Below are 21,444 nucleotides of genomic sequence, written 5' to 3'. Positions count from 1 at the left end.
TATATATATATATATATATATAACCAGAGTCTATTTTTAATCATAAAAAGAGACACTGTAATAATCTCCATTCGGAATACAATATAAAGCTTGTGCAAAGTGTATAAGTCAGTGAGCACAAAACAAACCAAAATAGCCAAATCCCAGTAAATGCGCATGCAACAGCGCACTCGGGTCCCCCCCCTCTCATTTTCTGCTTTTTGTTTATATTTCACAACACTTTGATGTTTCATAAAATCATAAAGTATCTTCTTGTGGATGAATCCCAGTCATGTATTATTATTATTATTTTACAATTATAAGTCATATTGCATACCTCCGGGTAGCAGTCCTTCGCCAGCACTTGCAACATCGCCGTTTTTCCGCATTGAACATCTCCCACAAGAACCAGTTTACATCTCACCACCAGCGGTTGCGTATTTCTCCTTTCCTTCATGATGACGAACACGCTCCAGAGTTTTCTCCAGGAAAAAGAAAATGCTATAGACAAAATCAAATAATACCACTACTACTACTACTACTACTACTAATAATAATAATACAAAAACAAGCTGTAGAACAGCTCAGATACAGTCCCAGTAAGATAAAGCGTCCCAGCTTCTGTTTGTTGGAGGATGCCCGCAGTTGATCTGATTGAATTTGCCACTGCGGCTCTTTATACGGGCGAGAAGCAGCCAATAGGAGCTCACAGTCCACAGGCTCTGTAACGTCGCTTCACTGCGCTCAGGAATAATACGAGGGGAACTACAAACATGCACATTATTCAGTCAGGGATCATCCATCTATTTTTTTTTTTTTATGTATTAAGAATTTTCTTCGGAAATTTCATTATAGAGCTCTATTAGCCACAAAGGAAAACATTTTTATACACTGTAAAAACGAATTTTGGATTGTGTTAAATTTCAGTCATTAAAACCTATTTTAAAGCTAATCAAATATAATTGTATATGTAAATATAATGTGCAATAATATTTTATTGCACATAAATAAATCCGATCTCAAGAAGCAATCAGGAAAATGTGAAACACCTAACAGGCTAAAGAAGGTGGCGAAGAAAGGGAGGATGAACACTGACAAGGGAATTCCTGAAACTAATATAAACAGAAGAGAAACTGCTTAACTAAGGAAACTAGACTCAAATACACAAATAAGAGATAAGAATAACCTAAACACATGAAGGAAGAAACAATACGATCTCATTATAATAAACAACAGGGAAATTATCAAAACAAAACAATCACATTGTACCCAAAGTTCAAACACACATAGATCATAACTTGAAATGGTGAAAATCTGCTTTAGTATTTACCTAATTCATTCTAGATGTTGTTTCTAACTTCCCAGACCAGCTAATCTAGATTTATTCTTATAATGATTCAACAGAGCTTTATTTCAAAAACACCCAAAAAATCTATTTCATATATAATATGACCATCACCAAGTGACATACTTTATTAATTTTAACTGTTTTGGCAAAAAAAAAAAAAAACCTTCCTTTTCATAGTGTAATCTTTCTTTGAATTGAATGGTATTCTGCGAATAATGTCAGGTAAAAATTGTTTGGATAAACGTCATGATAAATTAATGATTGTTCCCTTTGAAAACAATGCATTTTAGGAAACATTAAAGAAATTACCATACGCAGGCAAAACCATGATCTGTCACTTGACCCATTCCAAATTGATTGGTTTAATGACTTAAGTGGCTGGATCGATTACCAACCAGCACAGGGATAATTGGTTTAATTTTCTCTTCACCTCAAGATAGTCGTCTTATTAAAAGCAGCAACTTTCCCTCTACAACAGCTCTGTATTTTTATCAATGAAACTCAGTTGATTATTGAATTTAAAATGATCCCACATAGTTTTAGTAATGGTTAGAAGTAGTTCCTGTGTCTCCTGTTGACCTTAGGTCCTCTCACACCATATGGACTAGAATGGTGACTGTTATCACTGGGGAGCTACTGGGTCAAAAAGGACCGGGTGGTGTGAGCCCCGTCCTTTGACATCATTCAGAAGTTTTCACACACGAGCACCAGAGATGTAGTTTGACACCCTGGTTTTAATTGTGTTGAAACAATGAGACGGACTGAAAGATAAAATCAATTAGCTGCCCTCCCTGATGTCTGACGCTCCCCCAGATGATTTACATACTGATGTCGGTGATCGTTATTGGCGCTTTGTCCCAGTGGGAAGAAGCAATTTGGTTTTGTTTGCAAACAGCCCCCTTCTTCAGATCTCCAGTGCTAAAACCTGTTTCTGTTCCTGTTGTTGATCTTCAGACTGTGGGAAACTGTAGATGATGCAGCAAATCATTGCCATCGGTATCCGCATCTCAGCTCCTTACTCTCTGGTTTTATTTAGACAAGTTCTCTTCTTCACACTACGTTGTAAAGGAAAACTTAAACATTTCTCAGACTTTGCGACATGCTGAAATAACCCTACATCAAATTGTAATTTAGTAAATTTTATCAAATAAATGTGAAGGATGCTCTATTCATTGTTGATATAGCAAACAATTGATTCTTTTATTTTTTTACTGCTTAGAGAGAGTTGGAAAGAGTTGAAAATAATAATTAAACAAATGCAATCACTGAACTCTTTCTGACCCTTGTTTACTTACTGCAGCATAAATGCATGTGGGATCACCAGATCCCCTCTGATGGGGGCAGAGAGACAGGTGGCTGTGAATAATAATCAGGTATAAAGTGACACCTTCCAGAGTGACCTGGCCAGATTGCAAGTCCATCACAGAGACACACAACCCTGCACACGCACGCACGCATGCACACACACACACGCACACACACGCACACCCACACACACACACGATTACTCACAAGGTCAGTTCTGAAATCTCCAATTAACCTAACAAGCTTGTTTTTATAAGCAAGAAAACAGGTGCAGTCAGAAAGCTGAAGCTCCAGAAAGACACAACTCAGATTTGAAATTCAGACCTTGCCGAGAACTTTCTGATCCACCTTATTCATACACCTTAAGACATTTTCAGTGGAAATAAAGGAGAAGTACAAGAACGTTAACATCTACTGATTGCATACAGAGTCTCTTCCAGTCATGATGTCTCATCATGATAGACTGAAACATTTAAAGTTTTGATGTTTTTTGCTTTTTTTTTATTTTAACAAATCTAAATCTGTCTATGTCCCACTCCACCTCAACATCACTCATGAACAAAATACAAGAAGGTATTTATTTATGCTAACGTACTTTGAGGCGAAGACTTTAACCCCCAACCCGAGGGAGCCGCCATCTTTTAACTGTTGAGACTCACGGCCTCAGACTACCATCAACATTTAAAACCATCAGGAAACCCGAACCAGGACACGAGTATGGCTTCTCTTCACTTCGTTTTCCTGCCTTCATAACCGCACAATACACGCCCTCTGCTGGTGGATATGTGAATGTCTTTAAATAAATGCACAAAGAATGTCACTGTAATATTTTTATTTACCCCTTCGTTCTCGCGTGGCGTTGACAGATACACACACCAAGCACATTTCATCATCAGATAATGTCGGACTGCTTTAGTCCTGTTGTCGGAAACCAGCAGCGTTGTTGGGATCACAGCTGGAGGTACATACGGCATACATTGAGTGCATTTATTGCATCAAAAAGAGAGAGAGAGAGAGAGAGAGAGAGAGAGAGAAAAAAAAAGCATCCATGTAAACAATAATAGTGCAATTATACCCCACCCCAACCGAGGAGATATCTTGATAGTCTCAGCTTGTATCTTATCAATACTAAACTTTATATTGCATCCAGAATTTAGGCCAGTGAAATAAATAATAGTAATAAAAACATTGTGCTTTGGATATGGAAAAAAAATAGTTTAGTTACAATAGAATTATTCTGCAATACAACTCAAAAAAAAAACAAACAAAAAAAAAAACAAGGATCTGGTTTATCCAAGGTTTAATCCTAAGAAGGTCTTGTGCTCTTGGTGTTTTATCAGGTGGAAGGTATTAATCTGCAACCTGATGTATCAGAAGTGTCAGTCTCAGTGAAAGACATCTCTGGTCCTGGATAAAAAGTGCATCATATTAAAAACAGAGGATATCACAAACACATGCTTTCTGAGCTGTGCACTGTGAAAAAAACAACAACAAAAAAACAACAACAAAGTACTGAAAACTTTTTGTTGGTCAGAGTTAGCAACGTTTGCATGGAATTTAATACTAATCATTTACAGTATTTACATCTTATCTTTTATAATGCATATGTAAGTGGTTATGTAGGTCATGTTGATTTGCTCATGTGAGGATGATCCTTGCAGCCCTTCCGATGCAACAGGAGTACAATATATGCCATGCACATACAATAGGTTATTTACATGAGTTTAGATGAACATTGTCTCCTAATAATTTCGAAGCAGTTGCACTGAGATGGAAGTTTAAGAACCGTGAGGTGTCAAAAAAACAAAACAAAACAAAAAAAAACAAATGAGGCAAATTTGGAGACAGACTGTACCACTGCATGGCTTGCAATTTCAGACTGAGATTCAGCCAAACATCTTCAGTAATCACCATACTGTTTAAGGTCTGCCATGCTTATTTGACATAAACATGCCAGAAATGAACAAAAGTCTCCCTTCAGGAACTTTAAAATCTCACATGCACAAAAGACAGCAGCCACTGGGCGAGTTCAGAGTTTGTTGCTTTTCAGTCACATTGGTTGGACTTGCTTGAATGACAGGATAATTATTATTTACTTATGTTAACACACAAGTCCCCAGTGGGTGAGTATTAAAGTGTTAATTCGTTTAAAGTTTAATTTAAAAAATGATTGAAGATTAAGATACGATAAAATCTTGGAGATTTTTTTTTTTAAATGTCCGAAGCAGTAGTTGAACCTTCTCACAATATTTAGGAGGAGGAACAGAATTTAAGTAGAAACAAACAATATAGTAGACAAAAGTCTTTACTATTAATGCGGCTTAATGTCAGTCTTTAAGTACATCAATTGTGAAAAGGAGATTGCACTGTCTTGGATTTCTTGTTTGTAATGCGGTCCGCACTGCGCAGCTGAAACTTTTCTCTTTTTAAGGACAGAAAGTCTTCTATATTAATAGTTAATCCGCAGAACTGACACAAAGATCTGAGTTTCAGACGAATTATTTGGCTTTAGTAAACGCGATGCTGAATGAATGACTCTGAACTGGTCTGGACATGGATTCTGAAGCATTTTCATTCAGTCAGATGGATCTAGTATTTGAGGAATACGCCTGTGTTGCGAGCCGTTTAGCCTTAAATGTCTGAGCCACAGCGCGACTTTGATGACCCATGAGCCAAAATGCTTAGTAACGCGGCACGGAGGCTGAAACAAGCAGTGAGGACGACAGCAATGGTCTTCGTTGCAATCGGTGTGAATAAAAATATGGTCAGCAGCAGAATGACTTTGACGAAGACTGTAGCTGTGTGTTTTCAGCCTTCAACAGTGCAAAGTTGAACTGAAAACACACAAGTTGCGACAGAGTATCAATTGCCGTCAACTAAAGAATGAAGACTTGAACAAAGCTTGGAGCTCAGTAGGAATCGGCTACAGGTTTTTTCTCAAGCGCTCAGATTGGTATCAGGGACAAAAACATCCTGACTGAAAATATCGACTTTCTAATCAACACAGATAAGTGTTTTACTTGCAGATCTTCACCATTCAGTCCTAAATCCTATGAATGTCTTGTCACAATCAGATTTGATTTTATTCCTACTTCATTAATACAAGACTGCTGTGATCATCATTATGAAAAAAAAAGAAAGAAAAGATAATTCCTTTCTGCACAAACCTTAAAGCTTAATATCAGCAGCAAATGACATTTTCATCAGTAGTGGTTAAATTTACAAGAACTTGATTCTGTGTATCTCTCATTTGGACTTGTGTGAGAATATACTGTCTTAGGTTTAGTTCATGCATAAATATTAGAAATTCACAAACTTAATTAAAAACGTAACAATATAATTCTGTGAATAAAATTGTCTAAAATATTTAATAAATATGAATAAATGTGTTGGTAACATGTTGAGCTTCAACCAGTGGAGTTTCTGAAAATGCAAAACACATTTTAGTCAGAAATGACAGACGCTACTCCTTTGGCTACACCCCTGGCTACAGCTTCCCATGCATCATAAGATCATTTATTTAATAAATAACATACCTATAAGTATTTGGTGGCTGTCATTGTTACACAAACATCTTTACTTTTTTGGAAGGGACAATGTGACTACGATCAGTGGACACATTTATTTTAAATTTAAAACTAAATGTGACCAATTTCCATCTGGTTTTATTAGTTAAAGGAAAAAGTTACAATCCCAGGGCTGGACTTCAACTGCCTGCGCATTTTACCGTAAGGACCCTTTAATCCACCAACACACCGGACTTAACTTACATTCACCAGCAGTGGCAAAGTCGTAGAAAATGTATGCTATCAGTGTTTGTTATACATTATTTGGATAAAAGCTACATGTAGAGATATGCATTTGGTATACTCAGAGCAAATATATGAGTAACAGATAGTTGTGTAGACTGTTTTAGTACAAGAGCAGACAGAAAGAAGAATCCTGGATAAACCAGGAGTGGAAAGTAAGAGGATAAAGGAAGACAAAATCGCTATTTTTTTCCCCCCCATGTGTCTCCATGCAAATGTGATACTGCAATGACTCTGACAGGAGCAAACGTACTTTTAAGGAAGCATTTTAGTTTAACATTTAAAATGGCAGCTCACTTAAAGCTGCAGACATGGAAGACATACATAATAGATTTTCTGTCACTCCTTGCACCCGCGAGGAAGCAAGGCGAATCAGACATTAAACCCTAAGAGCCCTGCACTGGAAACCTGGGGATGTGCTAACAGCTTTTCTGTGCCAGTGGTATCATGGACTAACATACCTCAGCCTCTTAGATATGTGATGCATCTCCGGTGAGAGATGAATCAGCCTTTGTGTGCTTCAGACAGCTACAGACACTCATGGGCTGGCTCATCTTTCATGGATATTAGGGATTTTTTTTTTCTTTTTTTCACCTTCTGAATTGAAGAAAGTGTGACATGGGAGGATTGGTGGTAAGGAGGTGAACAGTGACTGCACTGTTCCCCCGGTTTCTGTAAACCGGTGCTTTTGCAGCGGCAGAAAGCGGCCCTGAGTTATCAGTTGACGGTGGGAGCAGGGATGTCTGGCCCCTGGGGCAGCAGTGAGGCTGCAGGTGGGTGCATCTTCCTCCCTATGTGGAATATTTCTCCTCCTATCCCAGCTCACCACACTTCCGCTCTTTCACCCTTTGCGTGGACCCTGCTCTTCTCTCTGCCCCACATGTGGAGAAGGTGATGGCAGGCTTTGATGAGAGGAGGAAGGCTGCTGCCCCCTGGTGGTCCCTGTTCTCCATGTCCTGACTGTTCTGACCCCAGCCGACAGCACAGGCTGCACCTGCAGAAAAGGAAACACACACACACACACACACACGCACACGCACACACACACACACACAAATGTGTGTGTTTAGAAATATCCTTTAACCTTTAGTCTGGCTTTGATGTGAGAACTACTCTCATTTGTCCTCATTTGTTTCCACAAGTTTTTGTTAAGTAACATTTTCTTAACTAAAAATGTTACTAATGAATTTCTGAGGAGGAAATCAAATTACTCGATGAAACATCTTTTTAAGTAGGGTCTTGTGTGCAGCGAATAACGATCTTGATTTAGATAAGAAATCATAGGGATCCAGTTGCAAAGCAGTTTTCTGCCAGCTTAGAACCACTCCTGTCTAAAGTGTCAGGATCTTAGGTTGTTTTGGGAATTTTTCTGGGTTTATATTTGTGATCATTTGTTGTCTGTGTTTGACTTTAGTTATTCTTTGTTTTAATCAAATCAACATCCATTTCTGTCTTACATTAAGTCACTCTGTTATTAGTTATTTTAGTGAGATAATGTTTATAGTTCTGTCACCCTGGCTCCCCTTGTGTTTACCTCTGTATTTCTGTAAGTTGTTTTGAAACTATTAAAATTTATTTCATTATTTGTCTCCAGGATACTGGCTTTCGTTTTGGTCCAGCCTCATCCATAAACACAATGACAGAAAGTTTTATTTCGGTTCATATGAACTGTTACTTTGCATCTGTTACAAATTCGTAGCCTGACAGTTTTTGTGCAGCATCAACCTTTATTCTAAATTTTGGGACATTTATAGTGAAACCCATGAAGACAGATGTCTAACAATCTGGACACAAAATAAGAATTTCTAGCATCTGTTTCTGTTCCACACCTGGACCCATTATAATAATAATAATAATAATAAAAAAAACAACTTCCTTCCTCTTGAAACACTGCAGTCTTTCCAGGATCCAATATGTCCCCTGTTTTCTGTGCCGTCAGAGGGAACATGCTCTTTCATGCAACACCTGGAGACATCCTCCACAGTCCTATAGTTCCTTCTTTCTATGTTATAATCACAGCTGCCATCTTGACCAGATAACAGATTTCTGATTGATACTCCACAGAACCCTATTTAAAACAACTTTTTTTTTTTTTTTCGGGTGAATGAAGTTTTAAAATATAAGTAAATGTCACATGGTTTAACTCATTAAAGAAAAAAAAACAAACAAACAAAAAAAAACATTCAAACAAACAAAAACATTACTTTCTGCTCACCTGCATCCGAGGCTGGGATCATTCTATCAACTCTTGAGTCTCTGAAAACTGTTTCGGACAAAAAAGCAGAGAAGGTGAAGCTAATTAATGGAACTTCAATATAAGGTTAACATTTTAGTCTGCTCTATGTTTGTACCTGCTGGCTGGAGTTGGCTGAAGGTGGGGTGACCATATTTTGATCCTGTAAGGGATTAACTGGGGCAGAACAAGGGAGATGTGTAGCTCGCCAGTAAATTTCCAGGTACTCTGCGAGGTGGTCGCAGGCTTCTTCCAGCTGATTCTCATCCAGGATTACGTCAAACATCTCCTGAAGGACCAAAAGCACAAAAAATACTTTATAAAAACTCTCTTTAGTCTTTGTTTCTGTGTCTTTTCTCACATCAGACATTGGAACTAGTGATGGAAACTAGTCTGTTGGATTGCTCATGTTCATTTAGCTGTTTGCTTATTAATGTGTGCTGTACCTTTTTAAATAAAACAGATGGACTTAGATTGAAATGAAAACAGAGGGACATACAGGAGGACACTGAGCCAGCTTGTCTCCGGCCATCATCTGGACATTGAGGTGCTTGCTTTGGGACTTCCCTCGAGACTTTATCAGCCTCTGGAGAACCTGTAGGATGAATCAAAGGCGATTGTTTTTTTTTGTTTTTTTTTAAAGAAACATTGGTCTCACTAAATCAATTCAAATCAAAGCAGCTGACTGTTTGCTTCCATATTAAATCAGCCTGGTTCACAGTTATGCTTTTTGAAAAAAGACAGTAAACCTGTTTTGATTGATCCTTTTTCAAACCACAATGCAGGCTTTACTGTACTTTGGGTGATGAAACTTTAACATAGACGATGATGGGAGCCAGAGATGTTTTGAGGAGCTGGGCTGGATGGTTGATGGTATCTGCATCCAGGACGACCAGCTGAAGAGACTTTGCCAACTCAAAGATCCTCTCTATCTCACTCTGGACTTCAGCTGAGAGCAAACCAGAAAAAAACAAAACAAAAAAAAAAAAACATTTAACTCAAGAGTCAGTGGAGGTATCTATTCTTAGCTCTTATTGATCTTCATTCACCACCAAAGAGATTGAAGGCAGCTTTTCTCATTATTTACCCAGACTAGAGCGAGTGTTGGATCTCTCCATTATGGCCTTCTTGTTCAGCACTGAGCGCTTTGCCAGGGACAGATCAGCAGTCACCCGTGTAATGGTGATCCTGAGGAAGGAGCATCTTATCACATCTTATCCACTCCTGTTCCATTTCAAAGGAGTGAAACTGTACTCTCAGGGAGCTAAAAATAATTCCTCATCATGCTGTATCCTAGCCACCATGAAACGTGATAGGCAGAACGCCACAACGAACCCAGACACGGTGTTTGTGCAGCAGAGACAGCCGTGCTCACCTGTCGACAAATCTGTGCTTTAGGAAGTCAAACAAAGCTTTCTGCATCATGTCAGTCACCTGAGAGAAACAAAGTGCAAAGGAGTCAGAAGACAATTGCTCTAATAACACAACGAAGACACAATGTGTCATATCTTCGTCTGGTTTGTAAGGCTTTGTTCTCTTTCTCATTGCAACCACGTTCCAGATCATTAGACGCTGGTACAAATATTGTTTTCACTGGACTGTAAATATATTCCTTGATTTTGTTTTTTAATTTTAGGCTAGTAGGCCTTCTCAAGTAAAAATAATAATTGTCAATAAATGTGATTATTTTCTGAAGCTGTGAGAAATGGACCACTTGAGGCTCTGGGGCTGTTCTCAGTGGCATTTAGAGGAAAAAGAAAAAGACATTTAACCCAAAAAACAAGGACATCTACCCAACTAAAATGTGTTTTAGTTGAAAAAAAAAAAGTTGATGTAGTTAGTTACCATGGTAAGCTAATGTTATATAACTAAATAATGTTACTACAATACATGTTTGAATAACTTAATGAGATACAAATAACCATAAGCGCAAATGAACAGATTTTATTACTTATTAGAAAGCTTTGGATGTTAGGTGGCCACATTCACTTCAGCAATGAGTTTCACCGTCATTACCTTGAAGCTCCACGAGCTTTAGAATCGATTTGTTACGGACAATTAATGAACATTTCAACTAAAGGAGGGACAATCCTAAAGCTGTAGTTCTAAAACAAAACAAAAAAATGTTTCAACATGACTTCATTCTGGATTTTTCTAAGGCGGCATCATCACGGTCTAATTTCCAGCAGTTGCAGAAAATATCGATGGCTTTTAGATAGGATTGCTCTTCCATTCTGATGCAGAGAAATGGAGTGACCACAAGAGGGGGTTCAGAGAGGAGAGAAAGGAGTTAATGTGGAAGAGCATCAAGGAGTGGCAGCATGCAATATGTACAAGTGAGACAAAGCAGAGAGAATGAGAACAAGAGGGAGAGGGAGGCAAGCTGGTGTTCACCACCGGAGCATCCCCGAAGCACATCGCACCACTGCAATGCATAAATATTTCACACACATGCACACAAACACAGACGGCTTGGCATGCAGTGTGCGAGATCACAGCGGAGAGATCAGGGCAGAGAGAAAAACACAGAGGCTCAGAAACACACCACTCGCCTTGCATTTCAACATACTCAAACGCAGACTCATTCCATGCTGAAGGGTTCAGAGGAGAGACGGCAACGTGTTTTCGTAGGTTTCATACACGGTGCGACTGTCTGTGAAGTAATTTTCCAATGCGAACTGAGTTAGGATTTATGAGGAGACATATTGGTTTGGCTGATCCGAGAGGCAGCAGTCTTTGAAGAATGTGACTGCAATGTTTAGTATCGCTGTGCATTGGATAATTCTGGAAAAACAACCAAAAAAATAAAAAAAATAAAATAAAATCCCACTGGATCTGAAAATCCACTCCATTTTTGACTGAAGCAACATTCCAACAGACTGAGCTCAAACACAATTGACTGTGTCTGGTACATTTCTAGGGTTACAGTTATTTTGGTGTTCTGCAGATTATTTATGAACCGTTGCACACATTTACATGGAAGTGTATTTATTTTTTGGTACCCCAAACAATGCCTCTTCTTTAAATTTAACATGACAAATTATAAATCTCTTCTAGGTTGATCACAGTGGCTAGAGGACTTTTAAGTAGTAATCCGCAATTTCCTATTTCCTATGGGGAAAAAACATATTACAGAGGCCAATTTCAGTAAACTACTCTACAAAATAGGAAAGACAACAGAACATGCTACTCAAACTGTGCAAATAGTCTGTGTCATTCCTTAGGTTGATAATGGGTGCAAGAAAAGAGTCACTCTCAAACGGCCTGTAAGTTAGCTGAGGCATTTGTTCCTTTATGGCAAGTGGCAACAAGTGGTTTCATAGTTGACAACTTCAAGAACTCCAAAACCTGAGCTCTAAGAGAGGGAGTCCTTAACCTCACTTATATCTACAGTCAGAGCAACTATTTCCAAAAAATTGTTTCTCGGTCTGTGACGGCAAAGCCTTACAGGTTGATCCTATAAGTGTTTAAAACGGGGCTGTTTCTCTAATTTAATAAGTATGCTTCACCTCCTATCTAAATGGAACATTTATGAGATGCAAAGTTTACAAATGCCTGCATATTTTTGTTTTGCTCACTGTTTGTTTTAATCTGAATAAAGTATTTTGTAATGAATGGGATAACGTGAACTGTAAAGTCAGTGTTGTGAAAATGTCCCAACTGGGAGTCATTGACGTTGTAGTTTTGAAGTCTCAAGGTGTCTGTCCTATTTCTTTCTTACAGCTTTTGCACAGTGAAAGCAGATAACTCGGTGGGTAATCAACTCACTTCATAGCCTTTCAGTGAAGGGCCCACCAGCACCACGGGCCTCATGGAGGGAACCACGTCATAGGGAGGAACATGTTCGGTCTGCAGAGGTCACAAACGCAGGCAGGGGGTGGAGGACGGGAGAGCACAGAAACACTGAAGTGAATGGAAACACACTCCAGGAGATAATTTGTTAAAAATTGGATGGCTGTGCACTCAGTAGCAGAGTATGAACTGCAAAGTAAAAGAAAATAAAAAATACAAAGAGACAAGGAAGGAAAAGGACAAACATACCTGTTTCTGCTTCTGTTTGGCTTTTAGGGCAAATACAATTAACATTAAACATGATTTATGAGGAAAATAGCAGAGGATACAAAGCTTTAAGTAAATAAAATACCCAGAGAGTCCAGAGTTGAGTCAAAGGGTTCTTACACATTTTTCAACATGCAAACTCTCAACTGGATGGATGGATGGATGGATGGATGGATGGATGGATGGATGGATGGATGGATGGATGGATTTTACAGTCAGGTAAAAATATTAGGGTCCATGTGCATTTCTAACAACTCTGGACGTACAATAAGTAACATAAATTATAAAACAATATCGTAAAACACCAAGTAATGAAACCAAGCAAAAACAGCAAAAAAGACATTTTAAAACTTTCTCTAAAATGTAAGAAAAATTTCGACCCAACAGTTGTTCCCTGCTAACTTGGCTAAATTCATGTAGGGTCACATATGAGAACAACAGAGGATGGGAACATTGCTACTCAGCATTGTAAGGAGTTTGTCCTGTTTAGACCTCAGACATGTACTTTAAAAGTCCAACTTAGACAGAATACTGGATTATCATACGGGTCTAGTAAAGGATTCAAAGAGGTTTCAAATGAACATGGACTTGCTGTGATTGTATCGGATAATAGTTTATAAGCTCTGAACATGTTGTCAAAATGGCTGCCAACATGGTCATCCAAGCAAGTTTATCCTAAAAGCAGATGACAAGGATGCTAAAAGAAGTCTCCAAAAACTCCAACATGTCATCATGGGACCAGCAGGCTCTTGCAGAGATGGTCCATTTACAGATCTATAACGTAAATATTGAGTTCTGTAGTTTTCTGTGAAGTTGCCGGGTGTGATTAAGCTGATCATTCGTCACAATTGGAAAATGGTTCTTAACCAAAAAAAGTGACTTTCTGCTCTTTTGTGTGAAATCTTTGGTTCACACAAGCAAAGACTTTATCAAGTCCAGAGGACCCCAGAGTCATTCTCATGAATGTCATTCCAAATGTTATTTCCTTTCTTTGGCGTTATTTTAAAATGAGCCTTTTCACTACTGCATATATAAATCTAACCTATGGGGATCACCAGGTTCCAGCAGACGAGAAATGTAACGCAGCTCTTCCTGTCCCCCTTACCTGCAGATGGAGGGGTGGACCTCCAGCCTCCCGATGATGCGTTCCCTCCTTTCCTGCAGAGCGACATAATGCAAAACTTTATTATGCGTGATGAATCCCCCCAGGAGGCAATTTGGAGAGCTCCAAAAAAAAGCTCAACACATGAGCAAAAGCTATTTATAGCTTTGAAAAGTTTTCAGTGTTTACTGCAGAGCGAGCTGGTAAGAATCAGGGCAGAGAAACTCAGAAATACAGAGTGGCAGCAAACAAATCCACGAGGGCCGTGTGTGTTTTGACCTGGCAGCTGCTTTTTGCTCTTGTTTTATCCTCATGGCCTCCAGTTTCACTGGGCTCGGGATAAATGTAATGTCTGCCCCTTCTTTCACTAGCCGGCCAATCCACCAGTCATTGTTATATTTCTGCAGGGAAGGAAATTGCACAATGGCTTAACATTATATCTAAAGATTAATTTGCCATGGATTATTGTCATGTTGAGTTTTGATGTTTCCTACCTCTTTTATGTGCAGAAAGTCTTTGGTTTCAAAGTTGATAGCAGCACCTTGGACCGGACAATCTTCATCAAGGGCCCCACAGTAACTCACATTAGTTTTCACTGCAAATGCCACCGGCTTGGACTGTTGAGGACAAGTATATAAAGCAGTTTACAGCAGTCCTTTGGGCTCCATAGACGTAAAAGACTTAACACCATAGTAGAGATCTCGTACTACTGATTTTTAAGGGATTAACATAAATTTGAGCCTCTTACCTTGGCTCTTTCCAGCTGCAGCTGAGCCTGGCGCTCGGCTTCACGCCGAGACGCCTCCTGGTCTTCCTCCAGGGACAGGTCGGAATCAGAGGGTCGACTAGCGTAGGAATCAGCTGAACCCTGGACAGGGAGAGAGAAAATGTAAAAAAAAAAAAAAAAAGTAAAACTCTCAGAGGTGACCTGAAGGAAGAGATGAACCCGTTTCAATGCAACATCCGGCAGGAATTGCTTATAATTTTATTAAGAGTAAAAGGAAAGTAACAAATGTACCACTTCACACAGATAATCCGTGTCCTCCATGCCTGTCCCATCGTATACCTGTCCCTGCACCTGCTTGTCCTTTCTTGTAGCTTTCCAAAGCAGCCCTTCCCGTGGGAACATGGTGTTCATGAGTACCGCAACACTAACAACAGGCACAACCTTCCCTGTTTATCCACTTCAGCATGTGTTGGAAGAAATCCAGTCTGCGCCCAAAAAGGTTGAGTGTAAAAATAAAACACTATTTGGCATTTTATAGTTTTACTGGTTTCAGTACAGAAATTCTTTGTGAGCCAATAAATAACCTTTGCAAGAAAGAATAAAGGACAATAGAAAGTGCTGGAGAGATCCTGAGATCTGTCCTTTTATATTGATTAAAAATTAAAACACAAACCTCACCTTACTCATCCTCTCACACCAACATCATATTTAGAAGTGAGCAACCTCATAAAAAAGCCAAATAAAGTATCTTAAAAGGTTTATTTGACCCTTTTTGTCACGTCTAGCTCACTTTGCGCCTCTTCCCTCCTCCTGTTCAGCTGCAGCTCTTTGATATCGGCCAAGTTCCCCCAAAACAGGTTGAGCAAAAATCTAAAGCAAAGGATTTTGGAATTATTTATATATGAGAGCCACAGAGTCCATTAGAAGAGAGAAAAAAGGGACTTTATTCAAGATAAAAATGTTCTGCCTTGTTATTTTTGGCATGGTTCAAATCCCAAAGATCTGAAGGAAATCACCTCATCGTGCATCATTTTTTACCCTGCATAAAAATGATGCACGAGTAAATCTCCTAAAATGCTTCGCCTTGACCGCTCTGTTTGTAACCATTAAAAGGTTTTCCAACTTAGTCCTCCTCTATGGTTTGACCAGTTTCATCAGAAATGATTGATTTAGTTAAAACCAACAACTTTCCTGGGCATATTCTTCAAATGCTTATTTGAGGACATGCCAAGGTTTTGAATAGGCCGTTGCAGTAGTCTGCCTGGTCCATCCCAAAGCTGCTTTAGACGTGTGTTTGAAATCACTGTTCAAGTGAAACAATCACTTTGAAGAATTTGTACGTAGCACTCCTTTGTTACTCCGCAAATATTGAATAACTACAGCAAGCAGAGAAACAGCCCCACAGCATGATTCTGCTGCCACCATGCTTGACAGTTGGCACTGTTTTCTTAGTTTTAAAAGTATTTGTTTTCTTTAAAAGATATTTGTTGCCATCGTGGTCAAATAGTTCAATTTTTATCTCAGCTGAAAATTTCAGATCAGCTTTAGGGATTTAATTTTGAAACAAGGACTTCTTTGTTGGTTGGCAACCTCTGCATCCACAAACAAGAGGAATTTGTGTCACATTAGACATGGTTGCACATCTGGAAAACCTTTTGTCTGAACTGATCGCGTCGACTCTGTAATTGGTTAGAGCTTCCTCAAGTTGTGGAAATGTACAAATATAGTTTCCAGATCTTTAATGAGATTGTTGGATTTCCCGTTTTCCTGAGGATTGCAGATGAGGGTTGATGAGTGTGCTCCAACAAATGCCCCCCTCCGCTCACTCTAAACAGTCAGGTCCTTGTTGAAAAGTTAAAAGTCCAAAGGATTCACAAAAACTGAGCAGAAAGTGTGAGCCTGAATGTTGAATTTTGACCTTGTGAATTAAATAAAAAATACAAAATGTTAAGAATAAACCTCCGATTATTTAATGAATAGCAAAATTAACTTAAGTATAAAGGGTCATTGCTGATAAATGATGTGTGTGCTTGTGTGTGTAGTGTATGTGTTTCACAGACAAACATGTTCAGGTGAAAATAACTACTTGGTACGTTGAAAGGAGAGAATTTGGCACACTAACCCACTTTACTCTAAACTTTTAACCATAAAATTTGTCTTTCTCTGGTGTTTTAGCTCAGGTAATCAGGTGAGTTTTGCCTCAAAATCTAATTTCTATTTTTTTTCTTTGGCTTTGATATTCATGAGTATTTATTCATTTAGGACTGCTGTATCCATGGTTACTGAAAACGTAGGTAAAAATGTGTTAAAAGTTTTTTAAATAACTTCATTTTTGACTGTAGTAGCATACTTCTAAAACAATACAGCATTAAATTTTGAGCATATGATAAAAAAAATATTTCAGAATTTCATTGGTTCCAAAAACATGCAGCTTTTTACAGTTTTGTGTTGATTATGCGTGAAAACTTAAGGGTATACATGTGCAAACAACACACAATGAGTCTGGTTATGCTAATATTCCTGGTGCATTCAGGTGCATAGAGTATGGGAAGCTATGTGTATCAAAAATTGTGTGTGTGTTGTTTGGCTGACAAATACCCATCAAGTATTCACATGTAAACAAAGCAAAAGCAACTCATCAACATTGTCTTATTTATGTGCAAACAACCCGTCAACAATGCATCCAAGTTTCTAGTGGTCTGGTTTAATCACTTTTGGTCTTCCATACAAAGCGAAATTCAAATGCAGGGATACATAATACAGTCAGTTTCTGCAGCAAATAGGGTTTAAAATGATGTGTAAGAGCAACATCACACATCACATTAGGTATTCAAAGCTTCAGCATACAGTCCACACAGGTAGAAATGAACAATTGTCAGACTATTAAATCTTTTATACAAAATTTAACATATGCCAAGATGCTACATATGTTCAAGAGTTTTAGGACTATTTTAATCTTTCAGTCCACAGATATGTTACTTCCTGAGCTGTTAGAGGTTTTGATCCCAAGTGTAAGCACATATATATCAAATAGAGAATCTCATTCCTTTTATGAGATGTACTTTATTTTCTTTTGTGAGGATGGTAGGGTTGTAATTATTTTTCTGTCTGTTTTTGCTCCCCCATTTTAGGACATAAACTGTTGTCTCATGACATGATCACAGAAATTAAGACACCAGTCTATTCTCTTTTAAAACAACAAATGCCTACTGTACTCAATAATACTGTTAATGAGAAAGCCCTCACATGCTGGAAGTCCCACCAGAGACTGAAACACGAGATGATGACACTGCAGCAGTTATAGATCTCCACCAGCAGAGGGCAGCACATTCACATCACTAACAAGTAAGACAGACAGCAATGCATGTTTGTTTTCACGACACTGGCTGAGTTTGTTTAATCTAACGGGTTTTATTAAGACTTTGTAACGCAACAAGTATGGAGGTCAGACATATAAGTAGAATATATGTAATGGCACTTTGTTGTTGTTGAGTATCTATCCTAATTTTATGAAACACATGCAAAGCCACAAGTATAGGCTTAGCTGAAACACTGACAGAAACTGGAGCTTTAACAGAGTAAATAAAAAAAAAAAGATACAGATAGTAAATAAAAACATGAGCTGAAAAATTACAATACTGGCACATAAAGAAGACAAAAATTTGCAAAGCAGTAAACATAGTACGGTCTTGAATAACCCCAGTAATTTTAAAATAATTATTATGGCAATGCATTAAAATAGAACTCACAAAAAACATAGGAAAATAAGGTTAAGGATTCACAAAATTACTAAAACATAACATAAACATTATAAAACGTAGCTTTATGCCCCTTGTGACATCCAATGAGTGTTCAAAAACAAAACAGTATAAATAAAAAGATAACTGAAAATATTATATTATAATAAATAAATAAATAAATAAATAAATAAATAAATAAATAAATAAAGACAGACAGACAGACAGACAGACAGACAAAGACACATATTTATCCCAAGGAGGTTGTAAATGTTCCAGAATATCAGCAAGCTGTACAACAGTGGTACGTGCAATTTTATGCCTGTAATCTCTGAGTCCAGATGTACTGACCCTCAGTGGGACAGGAGCCACACGGCTCTCTGTCGACTCAAAACACATTCCTAGCTGAGAGATGGACTTTTAAAACAAACTATTGATCCAAATTGATGATGTTCAACAGATGGGCCGCTCAGTGAGTCGCAATCCCAGTGAAATGCTACAGTTTGAGCTGAACACAGTAAGCGTGATAAAACCTGTCGCATGTGTTCAGTGCAGCATGTCAACATTGGGTGAAGAACAGGGGGGAGGTGAAGGAGAGACACAAGAAGGGGAGATGCAGGCAAAGTGACTGAACCCGTGCACACTTCTGCCGAAACAGCGGTGAAGTCCCCTGAATGTCTCTGAGCAGCCATTTAGAAGACTCGTGGACGAAAAAGCTGAGTTTGCATGCAGGGAGATTTTCCTCTACAGAAACGGAGGCAGCGTTAGGAGCGTACCTTGTTGATCAGTCCTGTAGCACTCGAGTCGGAGGCAGACATGATTCTGCTGCCAGTGCTCTCCTCTCCCCATGGCACAGAAAAACAGCGGAAACCTCCTCCCCTCCGGCCGTGGTTACAGTGAGGGGAGCACAGCGAGGGAGGGAGGCAGAGGGAGGGAGGCGCGCTCAGGGTAAGTGCTTCACAGCCATTGCTGCGCTGCCTCAATACTCATTTCCCATAGAAAATTGATGCTCTGACTGCAGCACTGTTTTGTGTACACCCGTGGAAATCTCTACATCCTAGGCATGTCAGAAAAAGGAAAGTCTCCTCATGTTTCTATTGCACAAGTTGCTCCATCATAACTTAGGTTTCACAAAAGCACCACAATAACCCTTAAGGTTCATATGGAGTTGAATCATTTCTACACCAGAAGGTCAAGAGATGCTAAGTACATGCATGAAGAAAAGGCAGGCTTGTATCTGCACTGTACCATTAAAATACAAGGTATTTCAAAATATTTTGTGTGGGTGGAAAAAATGTGAAACTACCTCAAAAATAGAAAATACAACAAAAGTAAAGAAGAAGAGTAAAGTTCAACATAAGAAATAATGTTTTCCATCCTGATTTAATGGAACCAACTGTTTCTGCATACCTCGGGTTTTCGAGGAGTTTGTTCCAGACGAGCATTTAGGAACTAAATGCTTCGTCTCCTTGTTTAGTTTTAGTTTTGAGAACACTGAGTGAGATCATATTTAAAGACCTGAGGGATCTACAAGGTTCGTACCTGACAAGCAGCTCTGAAAGGTTTTTAGGCTTGAGGACATTCACTGCTTTATAAGCCAAAAGCAAGATTTACTTTTCATCCCTGACTCCAGGTAGACAGGCTGACCTGACGTCATCCTTTTTCCTGGTTTGCGTGACGTTCCAGGCAGCCATATTTTGGATGAGCTGCAGCTGCCTGACTGATTTTTCAAAAAGATCTTTCACTGAGATCTGTGATAAAATAACTTACCCACAGAACATGGCAAGGAGGAATAAACTTTGTGTGGATGTTAATTTTGGTATGAGCACACATCACAACTGTGATTTTTAGTCTCATTGAGTCAAATCAATGATTTTAGTCTTTTCTTCATTCATTTGGAGAAATTTTGCATCGTCCACATGCAATGTGTTGAAATAGAAACATGAAGTCATGTCACCAGAATTCATATGTTAACTATATATTTTATAAAATATAGTTATTGGATAAAAATTGGTCCCAGATGGAGCCTGGAGGAACCTGACATTTATCTGCTTTGGTTAACACAAAGCTCTGCTCTGCAAGATAAACTGGGCCAAATTATTCCCAATTTATCAGTCAATGTTTACTCAAGCACACCACTGTTATCCACTAATACCAACAAAGATCATTTAGATGTGACAGTGTTAAGGTCTATTATTATTTCAAACCTTTACCAAAGTTCTACAGGAAGCACAGCCACAAAATGCTTCGGAAACAAACTATGGATCCAGTTCAAGGTTAGTGACTCGTTTTTGCAAGATGAAAAATAAAATAAGCCGGGTTTAATGACATGGTTGAGGATACGCAAACAGGGACTCGCGGAGAGCAAACTGTCTGCCCGCCCTGCAACATCCTACTGACAAAAAGGTGATGCGTAAGTCTACAAATCAGAAATGCGGTGGTGAGTCAGCAGACAGCCATGTTGAGTCCATCAGCAGTGGTAATAAGCCAGCAGAGAGGTATCCATTATGGAAAACATCCTTACAGTTCCAGGCTGCATGCCTGCTCGTCTGGTCGCCTCAGGCACTGAGAGACCCTCCGCTTTGGGGTCCACGCTGGAAAAAATACACTCCTGCAGAGGCTCTAACCCTCATTCAACTTTGACTACTTATGAATTAAGTGCACTCTAGCAAGGCTTTTAGTAGAAAATATCTCAGGGCGATACATTTCTGCGTGACTTTTCAAAATTAAAGGGAAGCGAGCAGGCAAGCACTCACTCACACACACACACACACACACACACACACACACACACACACACACACACACACACACGCACACACACAGCAGCAGCAGCAGCACATTATTATTGCAACAACTCCCAGATCCCTCTGGATCAGAGATGATATGGTGGCTATATTTTCATCATTAGTGTATCAGTATGCACAAGGCAGCAGGCAGTGGCCAGCAGAGGCAAAAATAGAACGAATACAAAGGAAAAACAGAAAGTGGGGCAACACAGATTTGAAACACAAGTGATTAGTTTTTTTTTAAAATGTATCTACCTTCCCGGTGCTAATTATTCCAAGTATTTTCAGCTGTTTGCGATGAGTGACAATAGTGGCAATGCTACAGCTAATTTATTAGAACAGAGGATGACAGATTT

General features: G+C 38.9%; 2 protein-coding genes across 2 annotated transcripts in view; both read right to left on the bottom strand.

The window, feature by feature from the left end:
* Window positions 1-652, bottom strand: part of rnd1b (Rho family GTPase 1b) — a 15,488-nt gene extending 14,836 nt beyond the window's left edge. The window contains exon 1 of the mRNA XM_007556666.2: window positions 317-652. Coding sequence (XP_007556728.1) covers window positions 317-436 — 120 coding nt within the window. The 5' untranslated portion in view covers window positions 437-652. The remainder of the gene's footprint in view (window positions 1-316) is intronic.
* Window positions 653-7,025: 6,373 nt separating this feature from the next.
* On the bottom strand, window positions 7,026-19,407 carry cacnb3b (calcium channel, voltage-dependent, beta 3b). Its single transcript, XM_016673683.1, has 14 exons — window positions 19,076-19,407; window positions 14,584-14,703; window positions 14,330-14,452; window positions 14,115-14,236; window positions 13,839-13,891; window positions 12,716-12,735; window positions 12,443-12,523; window positions 10,050-10,108; window positions 9,762-9,862; window positions 9,472-9,623; window positions 9,174-9,269; window positions 8,793-8,963; window positions 8,657-8,704; window positions 7,026-7,435 (listed from the first exon to the last, which is right to left on the bottom strand). The coding sequence occupies exons 1-13, from the start codon at window positions 19,115-19,117 to the stop codon at window positions 8,675-8,677; spliced, it is 1,170 nt and encodes a 389-aa protein (XP_016529169.1). The 5' UTR covers window positions 19,118-19,407; the 3' UTR covers window positions 7,026-7,435; window positions 8,657-8,674.
* Window positions 19,408-21,444: the final 2,037 nt, after the last annotated feature.

This window comes from Poecilia formosa, unplaced genomic scaffold (genome assembly GCF_000485575.1).
Source record: "Poecilia formosa unplaced genomic scaffold, Poecilia_formosa-5.1.2 Scaffold80, whole genome shotgun sequence".
Classification (NCBI taxonomy): domain Eukaryota; kingdom Metazoa; phylum Chordata; class Actinopteri; order Cyprinodontiformes; family Poeciliidae; genus Poecilia; species Poecilia formosa.
This window is presented reverse-complemented; position numbering and strand designations above follow the sequence as displayed.

Excerpts from the sequence above, each read along its gene's own strand:
- cacnb3b (XM_016673683.1), bottom strand. The coding sequence starts at position 19,117 with ATGTCTGCCTCCGACTCGAGTGCTACAGGACTGATCAACAAG. Across the intron at positions 12,736-13,838 it reads GTCCACCCCTCCATCTGCAG|CCAAACAGAAGCAGAAACAG; the intron begins GTAAGGGGGACA and ends TTGCCCTAAAAG. Across the intron at positions 12,524-12,715 it reads CCAAACAGAAGCAGAAACAG|ACCGAACATGTTCCTCCCTA; the intron begins GTATGTTTGTCC and ends TGACCTCTGCAG.